Below are 13,767 nucleotides of genomic sequence, written 5' to 3'. Positions count from 1 at the left end.
AAAGTGAGGACTTGCCAAGGAATATATTTCTATACTATAGGAGACATGATTTTCAGACTAAAAAAGTTGAGTACTTGTTATATTCCATTTATATAGAACCTGTTTTGGATGTTATGTACGGGTCATAAACCAAAATTGAGCCTACAGTAGAATTAAAAGTAATTTTATTACTTTCCATAGATAATGAAACCCATCTGTTTAGTACCAAAAATTATATAACACCTCATGAAACAGCTTATTGGTCCCATCATCTTATCTCAGCTCCATGGCTTCTGGCTCCATTTAGGAATGAGCTGCTAATGGAACAGGTCAGCATTTGACTGTACTTTAAAGAAATCCTGTGAGCTTTTTCATCTCAATCTCTGCACTTCAGAATTGTAAACACAAAGGTGAAAACCAGTTTTGCAACTTTCCTGCTCATTTTTAATAGCCAACTGTTAAGCATAATTTCTCTCTGATTAATCTCCTGGTAGAGATAAATAGTCTCATCTTAAAGGAGAAAAGCATTTCAGAGTCTTTGTATTGCTATTTCAAAGACAAATCTGAAGACCCGATTCCAAGCAAAATGGAATTTTACATGGGTTTAAACAACAAAAATAGCCCAGCATCTGTTGTTTTTTTCTGTACTGATGGATGATTTTTCTGTTGACTTCCAAATTCTGTTTCAGAATTCATACAGAGCAGTAAGAACACCTTTAGTATTTAACTGTGCACATGCCATAATTGATAGTGAATTAATGATAGTTGAAAATGGTGGATCTTCCAGAGTTTACAAACTATGGGGTTTTTATGCTACCATATGATGAACATGAAGCTAAATTCCCATTTCTGATGAGACCTCTTACATAATTTAGAGACTATAAAAAGATTTTTAATGTTCATAAATGTAATTTCCATTTGTTTTCAATCAGAACAGTAATTCTGTGCAAATGAGAAAGGGTTTGTGTTTCCCAAATAGCAGTTTCAGATAAACCCAGTTAGTGTAAGCTTTTGAAAGGTATTTTAGTTGCACTAATAACAACAGTTTGGCTGCTTTTAGATCATGTAATCTGAACTGATACTAAGTTTAAAGATTAAAAGTGAAGTGCAATCCTCAGGATTTAACAATTAGATCCCACAGGATAAATGTCCTGACTCCCATCCAGAAAGGCCAACGAGAACAATTTTAACTTCAGGCATGTCAGTAATCTCTTCATTTCAGTGGCTCTTTCACAGGCTTAAAATAAAGTTCTTTATCAGGGTCAGCATGTTTGGCAGCTTCTAGAAATGAGCTTTAGTTTTCTTTACATCCTGATGAAAACGCATTCCTCTTCAATTAAAAATAAACTTTAGATTTAACAGCAAATGTCATTATTTGGCTGTGATGCTGCATACTAGAGAGTGGCTTAAATAATTTCAAGCCTTTACACACTACTTCCTCTGCTTGCTCTGGGCTGGGACTTACTAGCCTGATGGTAGAAGGACAAAGGCACTGTGTCCTCCCACCTATGATCTAAAAAGTACTTCTTCATTTGTCCTGACATGAATCTTAAAAACAGATTCCATTTTCATTTCCATAATAGTGATTCACACATAAAAAGAAAAAATATAAAAATAATCTTTATATGAATACTATTCCATTTGAGTTGAACAGCTCATTCTCACCGGTGCTGAGAGAGGAAATATATTCCATGGAAATGTTCTGGCTGAAGGGAAAATGATTGAATTCAACTTTGTGCATATTTGCTTTTCTCTCCTTCTAAATATTAACTAAAATTGAAAAGTGAAGAATCCAGTTAGCTGGAGGCTTAAGGAGAGCTGTGGCTTCATTGCAGGATGCTTTAAGGGAGCGTCTACCTGTAATACTAGGGGATCTCTTGAACAGAATCATCCCAGTGATTGGGATTCCCTTAAGGGTGAAGGGCTTACCTGGCAGTGTGCACAGAAGGACTGAAATCACCAGGTCAATAGTGAATCAGAAGAGAGCTTTGTGAGCTATTGCAAACACCTAGGGTCCAGTTCTGTCATGGGGCTGAGCTGATTTCTGCCTTTGTGGAAGGCTGGAGGAGGTGAAACTGCAGCAATTCAGGTATCCCAAAGCAGGTGACCTCCCTTAAACTTCATGACCATCTACAGACTCCATTGTGGGCTTTTTTAGAAGTGTGGTCTAATCCTTAAAGTTTTAAGAAGTTTAAATGTGAGGTTCCAAATGGAGTAAAGTTGATTTTAGATCCCAGCTAACAAGTTTGCCTGTAAGGAGCCATGGGTTTTTCCAAATCTGGACGTACATATTGCATTGAGTACAGAATTTTGTGTTTCTGTAAGAGAATGTACCAGTCAGGTAAGAGTATTTGTACATTTTGTGAAGTAATTTCCTTGTGACTTTAGCATTGATGAATATGTATCACCAGCTATATAGACAGATAAATTTGTCTGAAACATAGAAAAGAACAAAGCTGAGCTATGCTTAGGACTGAGGGCCTCCAGTGAATCATTCATAAAATGAAACATTTACCGTAGCTGTGAGCCACTGAGCAAAATGTTCAGCGCAAACATATTCAAGTTCTCAGAATTAACAATGTTTCATTTCCTGTTTATAACGAAGCAACAGAGAGCTGGACAAATGGAATCAACTTTTCAGGCTGCTTCTAAACGGATTCCATGCAGCTGCTGCAGTTTTCTTCTTCCATTGCTGGCTTTTCTCCTTTAGCACAGCTGCTCTGGGATAGGTCCACCTTACCCCTGTCCAAGTGTTTTCAGAGTAACAAAACCTCTGTCACATTACTAAATGATGGTAGCTGAAATAATCCAGCTGCCTCAGCCCCCGGTGAGTGCGGGCACCATGTCAGCACAGGAGTTCAGTGAAGGATATGAAAAAGTACGAACATTTCCTTTTCCTTACTCACCATGTGAGTTTACATAAAGGCTGACTGGTTTATCGTATTTTAACACCTCAGAACTGTCTCAATATTTACAGTTCTTAAGTATTTAGCTGGATCTTCCAGAAAATACAATTTAATGGAAATTTTTTAAAAAGTCCTTTAAAATTACTCTACAAAAAGGTCTGTGGTAGCATCTTTACATCAAAAAATCTTTCCTGAGCCCTGGCTATAAAAGCTGAAATCCAAAACCTAGCAACTACAGCTGATGCTGAAATGCCAGATGACAGGTATTAAACCCATGATTGGTTCTGAAATTCAAGATCAAACAAAATGGTCTTCAGCATAAAGAGGGAAAAAATGATTGCACTTCAAAACCACCATTTCTGAAAGAATTAATCTAGGTATTAAAAAGAAGGAAGGATCTGTTTCAGGGACATCTGGGTACTTCCAGGGAGAGAACAGAATGTGTGGCACAAGCAGGGTGCACTTTCACCTCTGGCAGCAGCTTCAGCCTAGGGACCTTTCCCCTTTCTGGAATGGCCACAGGAGCAGCAAGGGGAGACAGAAGGGTGACAAGGCTGCCAAGGTGTCCCATGCAGGCTCCCAGCACACACAAGGAGGTGCTGCCAGCTCCAGGGTGGAGTGGCAGCTTCCAATCAGGACTGGTACCATGGCAGAGCTGAGGGCAAGTGTGCCAGGCAGATTTGGAAGTTTTCTGTAAACAAAAAATGCATTTCGTGATTTAATTGCGAGTACAAAGTAACAGCTCAGAATTAATTGTGAAAAGGCACTGCAACAACCCAGTGCTGTGTTTGCTTCCTGGAAAGGGTGTTACCATTCCTCATCTGATGCCTGTGACGTCCGTGAGGAAAGTTAAGTAAATAAATGCTAAATGATAAATAATACACTCTATCAATAACCACATTGACTCGTGGTCTAAGTTATAAACCCTGGGAGAGTGCTAAGTTTGAATACATATCCCACATACAGAGGCTTTTATTTCATTGTAATTTTACATTTTATTCTCGACTAAACTCAGCTCACAGGTTGTGATGTTTCTGCTCTGTTGGCAGAAGTGCTATTTTTAAATCGCTCTGCACCTGGCAATAATGTATTGCAAATACAGGGTAGGTTTTGCTCCTCTAGCAAAAGGATTTGCCAGATGGGCTTTCCTAATAAATTATATCTGATAAAAGGACAAGAAGGTTATTTAAACAAAGAGATTTTAGCTATGCCATTACATTTAAAACAGATTGAAGATTTTGCCAGTAGATAAATCAAGGGGAAAATAGTGACTAGACACAGTATTCCTTGGATGATCCCTACTCTAGGGATAAAGGCATTGGCGTCTAAAAGCAAAAGTAAGGAACACACAAAATTAATTATCTAAATAATAACATAAAAGTGGGGTCAGAGCAAAGTTCAGCTTGCCCAGTTTCCAGTCACAGGAAGAAAAGCTTCAAGTATGTGTGCCACGAGTGCTGCCGAGAGAAGCAGTGCTGGGTACTAATATCATTTCTACTTGCTTTTAATGGAAAATTATCAGCCCTGCTTCATTTCTCATTATAGAAGGACCTTATATGCCTAAATGCAGAAGGAATTTCAGGCTGAGTCTTAATCTGGCAATTTGAACCCACAAGTTAGGCACATAAAATCACTGTTGTCCAAGTTCTCATTAATTTCAGTAGGCTTTGGATCAGGCATTGAAGAGCAAAAGATGAGCAGTCATGGTCCCAGAAAAGTCCCTCTGGCATGATCTGCTGCCCATGGCTATGGTCAATAGCAGAGGCCTAGGAAAGGTGTAAAAATACAGAGGTGAATGTAGAGATTCTTCCCCTAAAGGCTTCCTTGTAAGATCCACAGCACAAGAAATTGCTGAGACAGAATCTGTGTCTTTCTAAAACAATCAAGATGTTGTTAAACGTGTAATTTTTAGCAGCTGGGTTAAAGCCCAGGGATATTAGTTTTCCTTACAACAGCTCACCTCTCTCAAACATTTATGGCCTTTGAGTTGATGGCCCAGAAATCAAACTCTCAAGTTGACTTTGCCCAATGTCATAGTGTGCCTTATCCCCCTGCTTGGCTCTTGTGCAGCCTTTGAGTCTCAGCTCCCTGAGCACGCACTCAGGAAAGTCTTTAACACCTTGATCTTTCATACAGCAGGCTGGGAATCTGTTCCTCTGAGGTCTGGCTTCCATTCATCCGTCTGCAGTTTTATAGTATCAATATGTTAATGTTTCCAGAGAGGCAGGAATTTCCCTAAGAGCTGTTTGATGTGAGTTGCCCAAACGGTCCATTGTTGGCTGGCTCTTCCCATGGAGCTCTCCAGCCAATTTGTGACTAATCCTCATGTCCTTCAAGAAAAAAGGACGGGGTTAAGGGATGCAGAGGTGCCATCTCTGGGTACTGTTAATGGAATTTGCAGCTGGGAGTGGTCATGGATGAGTTGCATTGCAGTCGTGGGTGATTTGTGGGCTGCCAAGTTCAGAGTGATTCCCACTCTGTGTCCCCTTGTCTACTGGGTTAAACTCACCAAACCAAACCAGACCCAACCCATAAAACTTGAAACCCAGCAGTGATGCAGAGCAGTTATTCATTATTTCATTTTTAGTTAGAATTTCTTGATATTTGATACCGACTCAAATTGATTACATTAAATCCCTTTGGACTGTAATGAAGTTATTCCATTGTAGATCTGGTTTTCTCTGAAGGATTGTAAAGTACAACACTTAGAATTATTAAAGTGTGTATCTGAAATGCTGAATCAAGGCAATGGGTCCATCACACCAGCACAGTGTGTGTGTGTAAGAAATAGCAGACCCTGACTTATAGGGAACTGTTTTCCTTTTTAGAGATTCTTATTTCACACTGGAATATTTTGCAGACATATTTGAAGTAATATTTTCTGTAATTCTTTTTTTTTCCCCAAGAAACCTCCAACTAGAATGTTACATATTTCTGAATATTATGCCTTCTCCCCTTTTCTGATTGCTTCAGGCAATGATCAATTATTAAACAACTCTTTGAACCAGAAAATGTGTAAATCCATCCGTGGTTGAGCTTTGTTGAGTAAGAAGATTGGCAGCAGCCTGTGACCATGAGCTGTGCTATACAGGGGAGTGTTGTTCTGATAAATGATGATGCTGAACTTTTTAATGGTGATTTAACATTGAAACCTTATTATACTGTGAGCTCAAAGTCTCCCCTTTGCAAAGCTGTGTCAGCAATAAAAGCAGTGACTTTCACAGGGAGGAAAGACTATCACCTCATTAGAGCTTTGTAGAGAAGTTTTAATGGCAGAGCTTCAGTTTAGGATAAAACCAGAAGTCAAGAGATAACTAAACAGTAGGAAACATGAATGCTGGGTGATACATAAGCTCACACTGAATGAAGCAAAATGAAGATCAGATTAGTCATCAATTTTTTTTGTGGTTTCTTTTCTCCTGATTTTCATCCATTTAATGCATAATTTAAGGACTATTTAAGTCCGTTTAACTGCTTTTATAACAAAGGATCTCCCCAGACCTCAGCACTGGGGGAGAGCTGAGCACTGCTGGTTATTCTTCAGGACAGATTTTAGAAGCTCCACTATGAATTTTCTGAAGTGACATAATTTTCAAGTTCTGACAATCAGTGCTTAACCATAAATTATTTCTATTTACAAGATATAATTAGCAAGATTGGACATAAAGGGAAATAGAATTATACCAGTATGGAAAATAACACTTTCATAGATAAAATTATATCTTGTACAGATGAAAGTAAACTTTAAAAAGATGAACTAATGCCTGTAATGGTTTTATGAAATTATGTTGTCATTTCAATGGTGTAGTTTCTTTGATTTCCCAGTTCCTGGAAGAGAATCAGTGTTGGGATTACTCAGTGTTTGCTCACAACTCAGTTATAACCAGAGTTGGATAAACTGCAGGAGTTTCCTACTTAGCTTAGGATAAGCAAGTTCACTTAAAACTGAAAATGGCATTGTGAGGGTCAGTGTTGAAGTGTCAAAGCTCCAACTGGACACGATTTCAGGAGACAGGTGTGGGTGGAAAATACAAGCAGTTTGCACCAAGGGGCAGTGGAAAAGCAGGCTCTGAAGAAGCCACTTTTTTTTTTTTCCGAGAGGCCATAAATAACTCTTGGAGTGCACTGCACTGTAATGACTTGCAATAACAGTTTTCTTACAGCAGAAAACGTCCTGGATGATACGACTGTCAATGCATCTCCAAGAATATGCTGCCATTGATTCACTGCCAGGCTTGGATTTTAGGATATCCTAGTGCATTTTAAAAGTGAATTTCCTATTACTTTTTCATAATGTTTATTAGCATGTTTTTTGTCTTATCAAAACTTTACTTTAGCAAACTGATAAACACAACTTCCCCTCATGCATTTCCCTGTATGTTTTCTTTGTTTTGCAGGATCCCAAATACTTCAAGTCACAGAAAACTGGGAGAGGCCAACTGAAAGAAGGCTGGAGAGAGACCCATCAGCCAATTATGTGTTCCTACAAACTTGTGACTGTGAAATTTGAAGTCTGGGGACTTCAAACCAGAGTAGAGCAATTTGTACACAAGGTCAGTGAAACAGGAGCTGTTTCTTATCCTTCACATAAGCAGAGCTCGAGCACTCACAGGAATGTGGCTAGAGCTGTGGAGGAGCCTGGGAGCTCGGCCCAGTCTGCTCAGACTTCTCAAGGTCTGAAAGAGCTGGAGCAGAGCCCAGGACTTCACTCTGGGTAAAACCTGACCAAGCCCAAAGCTGCTCAGGCCTAAGGCTGAGAAAAACTATCAATAACATTTCCAGTGCTGTGACCAATATATGGGCTGAAGTATTTCTGAGGACACAAGGGTCCCACACACATTGCAATGAGGTGAAGAATTCCTCAGTAACAGACAGTGGGAAAGTTTTCCAATCAGTCTACTAAAAAATCAATTAGTGAATAGTATAACTACAAGGTGATAAAACTTTTCATAGTATTGACCTTCTCATGTTTGGAAAACTAAGAAGGGAAAAGAAGAGATACAGAATGTCTAATTGGCCAAAGATTAGTGGAATCATGACACATTCCCAAATGGATTTCCATGCTAGTCAAAGCCACGACTCAGTGTTGGCACCAGATCCAGTTCCAGTGGGAAGCTGGACTAGAAGCCCTTCAGAGCCAGCATGGCTTTTTAGACACAGAACTGTCAGAGGGTTTCTCACTTTCAATCCTGCTGAAAGAAACAGATGAGATGTTTTATTGCTGCTGAGGTCTTTAACCCTTTCCTTGTTTGCAGGTGGTCAGAGACATCCTCCTGATCGGTCACCGGCAGGCGTTTGCCTGGGTGGATGAGTGGTATGGTGAGTGTCCTCCAGAGCCAGACCCTCTCACAGGGCTGATGCAAAGCCTGAGACAATTAACAGCAGGTTTCCATTTGCTCTCGTGGATCACCAGATCCCAGTGTGAGTTGTTCATGGAGGAGATGGAACCATGTTAAAGATCATCTCCTTCCACCCCCTTCCATGGGCAGGGACACCTTCCACTAGACCAGGTTGCCTGAAGCCCCATCCAGCTTGGCCTTGGACACTGCCAGGGATGCTGGATTTAGGCAGCAGGCAGCATCCAGGGATGCCTTTCCATCCCAGCACGTCCGTGGACCTGCACCAGTGCCCTGACCTGCACTGCAGGAAGGAGTTATCAGTATGGAGAAACTTGTGCAGGTTTGAATAAAACTTCTTAGCCATTTCCATACTGCAGACTCCTGAGGCTTCTGATCTGAAACATTTCCAGCTTTTTAGGAAAGTTTTAAGCTATTGATATGAATTGCAACAAAGAAAAGATGGAGCTTTTCTGAAAAATATGTACATAAGCATAAATCCTACAGGTTCTGATTCAGCAGCAGCTGCATGCAAAAAGTATTGGGAATCTATGAGCCAGCTGTGGGAATATGGGCACTTCCAGTAGGACAAAGTAATCTGAATATCAAAAATTGGCTGAATATCATCAGCCAGTCACATTGTCTAAACTGAGCTCTCTGGGTTTGTACCTTTTACTTGTATTTTCTGTAAAACAGATCCATAATCACAGCTACTCTTAAAACACGTTCTGAGACAGGCCTGTACCAGATCATGGGAATTTGGCAATCTATTTAGAATGCTTATTTAGACCCTCCCCAGGCTTCAGGAAACAGGAGTTTGGGCATTTCATGGGTGAGGGACACCTCTCTCATCAGAGCTCAGAACCATTGTGCATTGCTCAGGAACAGTCACTACTGCAAACACATCTCAGAGGTGTCACAGCCCTGTACTGGAATTTGACCATGAACTCAGTGGGCTGGAAATAGCAAAAAAAAAAAAAAAAAACTTTTGAAATCACAGTGTTCTTATAATTTTAACACTGCATGAAAATCTTGTGCTATAATGGTCATAAAAATACTGAAACTGCTAAAAATATCTTTTTCTATTGGGATAGCTGTAAACTACTAAGAGAATTTTACATCCAATGAGAGAGCTCTTCTTCAGAGCTATTTTTTTTTTTTAATTTTAGATTTGTTTCTTTTTTTACCTGAAATAGAACAATCCATTATTTTTTACCTGAAATAGAGCAATCCCTGTACCAAGGCAGGGAAACTGGTAACTTTAAATAAAACAGTCTGACTTCAGGTAAAAATTGAGCCCATAAATTTGCTCCCAGTGTACCCAAACTATTTATACAGTGAGAGATGGAGAATGCTACTGAGGAGCAAAGTGTCAGCTGCACTTTAGCAGAGTTCCTGATAATGATGACAAATGAGTAGCCATGAAGTTAAACAGGTTTAGCTCGAAACATTTAACTGTAGATTCTCCCCTCCTAAGTCTGAAATCTCTCTGTCAAAAATACTCCTTCCACAAATGAAATATTGTGATACACAATTATCTTGAGGATTTTTCCTGTCAGAGAGACCCTTTTTACTAATTTATATAGTGTATTTTTAAGAGCTTAGTTATCAGCCTAAGTACAAAACCTTTAAAATCTGGTCTTAATGAAATATATACAATAATCTAGCATCAAAAATATAATTTTAAATGTCTATTAACATCTTTTAAAATGTAAGTTTGAGAAAGAACTGGAGATGATGGTAGTCAGATAAACTGAATCAAATAATCAGTAACAATGTGTTATGTTAATGATTGGTTGCTGTTACTGACCCTGTAAGTATGAATGTGTTCTGTCATTTGATTTACTAAACTGTGTTTGGCTTTATTATTAAGAAATTCTATTTTCTCAGTGTTACTTACTAATAAAGAGCATGTTCTCTGCTTGGCAAAGTGCATCCCAGCATGTTACTGACACAGCTTCTGAGCTTGTTTCTCATTCCAGTAACAGTAAAAGACTGAAAGAGTGTGAGTTAGGAGCATTCCATGTTTCTTTTTGACCAACATTTTAGAATTAATTTCTTTTACTGATAGATTATGACACGGTGCTGCCACTACAACACTTGCCTTAAAAGCTGCCTTAAAATGCAGCAGGAGCTTCACAGCACAGAACAAGGAGGGGTGTGATACAAGAATTCCCAAATCCCAGTGGCACATCATAAATTTGAGGAAAATGGGAGCCTCAAGAGCAGATCACAGTGCATGACCAAAAGGGCACCCATTTGCGAGCAGACTGTGCTAATAAAATGCTCCTCAAGTGTTTTAAGTAGAAAGTTGTTAGCTGCTTTTACAAGGCTCTGAAGTTCCCATAGCATCATACAGAACAGACCAAACTCTGACACTGCTCCTGTTCTGACTCCTCACTCCCCAGTGGATTTATGGAAAGCATGGGAATACTCAGAAGAGTCACAGGTCACTTACTGGATTCTTTATGTTTTTGCTGGAGCTGTGGTTGATGACAAATCCTGTTAAAGGTGTTAACCATTGCCTGGTGTTGCACAGCACCTGACAGGCTGTGCTGGGTGGACACCCCCAGCCAGGCTGGGCAGTGCTCAGTGATCCTGCTGGGATCAGCCTCATCCGTAGGATATTTCTAATTTTCATCATTCATTCATTCAATTGCTTGAGGCTACACAACCACTAACATGGGCAGTATTAACTCACTTCCCAGTTTAAGTGTTAGTTTCTGGAATCTAAACTAGTGTGGGCTCTAAAACTAAGAGTTTTGTTGGTTATGAGATATACAATGCAAAGTTAACAAAAACTCTTTTTGCAAGTCCTGGAAAGGTAAGTAAATATTTATAATATTTCTCTGTCTATCCTTTATTCCAAAGGATCTTCTAAAATCTCTTTAGAAGATCTTGGCCTTTGCCAAGGCCTGCACTTCAGTACTTCCTGCCTACCTTACATTACACAGATACTCCTAAACAATTTCCACTCCTTCCTGTTCTCTGACTCACTTTGACTTAACCTCACACCTGCCTTGGCTGACACAACTACCTTTATGAGGCAATTTTCATAAAGCTAGTTGCTCCGTGCTTTTTAAAAAATCCTTTGTTGGCTTCTGCTGAAAGACTTTGTGTTCCTAGAACCTTCTCCTTAGGAAAAAAAAAAAATGAAGTTTGCACTGAATCAATGGAAAATGCCAACAATTTTGACCTTTTTACAGATATGACTATGGATGATGTTCGAGAATACGAGAAAAATATGCATGAAAAAACCAACATTAAAGTTTGCAACCAACATTCATCTACTGTGGATGAAATAGAGAGCCATGCCAAAGCAAGAGTATGTCAATTTTTAAAACATATTGCCCATCCTCAGCCAATACACCTGCACAGACCAGAAAAGAGCAACCAATTGCTGATCAGTCAATGGAATTTTGGGGAGGTTTTGCTTCAATAAGAACAGAATCTTTCTCCATGAAGTGCAATCCTGCCTTTGGTTTGCACTGTAATCCTGCCAGTCATGTAAGGGAGGGTGGGGTAGGGCTCTATGCACCTCCCTGGCTTCCAGGAAAACACAGTGCTCAAATTTCAGTTGGATGCATAAAGAGGAAGTTAAAGAGGATTTTTACTTTCTATTCTTTGAATAGTTAAAAAATGCAGGAGTTCACTGCAGTCCAGTCAAAAAGCCAAGAACATGGGGAGTGGAAAACTGTGGGACTGAGAGAATTCTTTGTTTCACCAGGAAAAAAAAATCCAATGAGTTATTCACTCTTTTCAAGGTAACTTTAATGTCACCTTCACTGATCAGCTACCGACAAGGTGGGAAGTATTTTCAAAAGTATGTAACAGTTGTTTGTGGAAAAGGTTTCTGTGTAGGTTCTCTGGTTCAAAGTCAGGAGATTCCATAAAGTATTTAATTACCTCATTTGGGCCCCACAAGTAGAGGTCGAAAATTAGAGACTGATACTCTCTGCAAATAGAGAAGATGCAGTGGCCTTTGTTCCTGAAATGTCATTATTCCTTTATTTCTGCTAATGGTGCTGTGGAACTCAGTGCTGGGTTTAGCTGTGTAATTGGTGTGGGGCAAGGCTTGAAGGGCTCCAAGGCTTTCCTTGGCTCTTGCTCAGTGCCAGCTGTCCCCAGCCTGAGGAGATGCTGTCTGTGTAGTCCCCAGGAAGGTAATTCTTGTGTTTGTGTCACAGCAGCTTCACTGACATCAAGGTTATTCCTTAGCAGAGAATTAGTTCAGATTTGGGCTCTACAGTTCAGGATTTGGTTCTGAATGAAGTCTGCCACCTGTAGTTTCCATGTGGAAAAATTGTCATTGAGGTCAGAACAGAAGTTGTTATTAATGGAAAAAAAAAAAAGTGAATCTGAGTCCTCCTAGCTCAGTGTAAGGACTGCTTTACTTGAGTGTATATCACAGCAGAAGGAAATTAAAGCAAATATAAGCTAAAAAGTAAAAGTCAATTGAAGAGTTTCATGTCTGAACTGAAAATGAAGAGTCTTGGAGGCTGCACTCAGCAAGACTTCATCTGAAAGGATGGTGCACTGAGAAACCTTCATTTATGCAAGACAGCTTTTGGTTCATGTCCTACAGAATTCCTCAATCAAAATCCCTGGGATTTCAGGGGGATTTGGGACACTCCAAGTGCAGAAACGCTCACCCACTGTTACAGGGTGTGAAACAAAAAGTAAACCAGCAAAACAGGTTCAGAGCTGTCTCCATCACGAGTAGGTACAGTTCCCCTGGGACCATCTGTTTACTGCCAGCACTTCTGTCAGATCTGAACCCCGCGTTTCTCACTCCTAATGAGTGCCAGTGTGGGCTGGAAAGGTCCCTGGAATGTGGAGCAAGGGGGAGCAAAGGCACCGTGCACGCTTTTGTTTATTTAACGTGATGTTGGGACACAACAGAAAGCTGCTTCGACAGCCAAGGTTGCACATGTCTGCAGCTGGGTAGGGGTAAACAGCATCAGTGCCCTGGAAGGACAGGATTTTATCACGTATTTGGTAATCCTCACCGCCAGTCCTGTGCTTCAGACACTAGAATGTGTGAGATTTCTTAAATTATTAAAAGACTACTGGTTTTATTTCTCGGTTTTTGAGCTTTCGTAGCTCAAATAATCTATAAATGGTCTAATGAAACTCTTCAAATTTATGAATTTAACTTGACATTCAGCAAAAATCTTAACATTGCCTTCCGTTGGCTCGGTGGGCGTCTTGTAGGCACTGCAGACATGGAGCAGCAGGTTCCAGAAGAGCCTCGCTGATTTTCTGCTCAACTTCGCAGTTTGTAGCAGATGTCATTCCCTTGGGCTTTTCTCGGAGGTTTTGCGGGGCTCGGCTCCGGCAGAGCCCGAGCACGCTGGGATCGCGCTGCCCTCTCGTGGGCTCGGCAGCCCCGGGACAGCCCCGGTACCCCGCCGCTCCCGGGCACCCCACTTCCCATTCCCCGGTGCCTTTAGTCCCTCACCTCACTTACCTCCTTTTTACAATTGCTTTGTCACTTGCCCAGCGGGGTTTAAGTGCGGTTTCCGGATGGAAAGTTGGGAAGCACG

General features: G+C 40.4%; 1 protein-coding gene across 2 annotated transcripts in view; it reads left to right on the top strand.

Moving 5' to 3' along the window:
* The window catches only part of PITPNC1 (phosphatidylinositol transfer protein cytoplasmic 1), a 78,162-nt gene that overhangs the window by 59,607 nt on the left and 4,788 nt on the right, over positions 1-13,767 (top strand). For both annotated transcript variants that reach the window (XM_062506132.1, XM_062506133.1), the window contains 2 exons: positions 7,283-7,438; positions 8,141-8,204. In XM_062506132.1, the coding sequence (XP_062362116.1) occupies positions 7,283-7,438; positions 8,141-8,204 (220 nt within the window). The remainder of the gene's footprint in view (positions 1-7,282; positions 7,439-8,140; positions 8,205-13,767) is intronic.

This window comes from Cinclus cinclus, chromosome 20, assembly GCF_963662255.1.
Source record: "Cinclus cinclus chromosome 20, bCinCin1.1, whole genome shotgun sequence".
Taxonomy (NCBI): Eukaryota; Metazoa; Chordata; class Aves; order Passeriformes; family Cinclidae; genus Cinclus; species Cinclus cinclus.
This window is presented reverse-complemented; position numbering and strand designations above follow the sequence as displayed.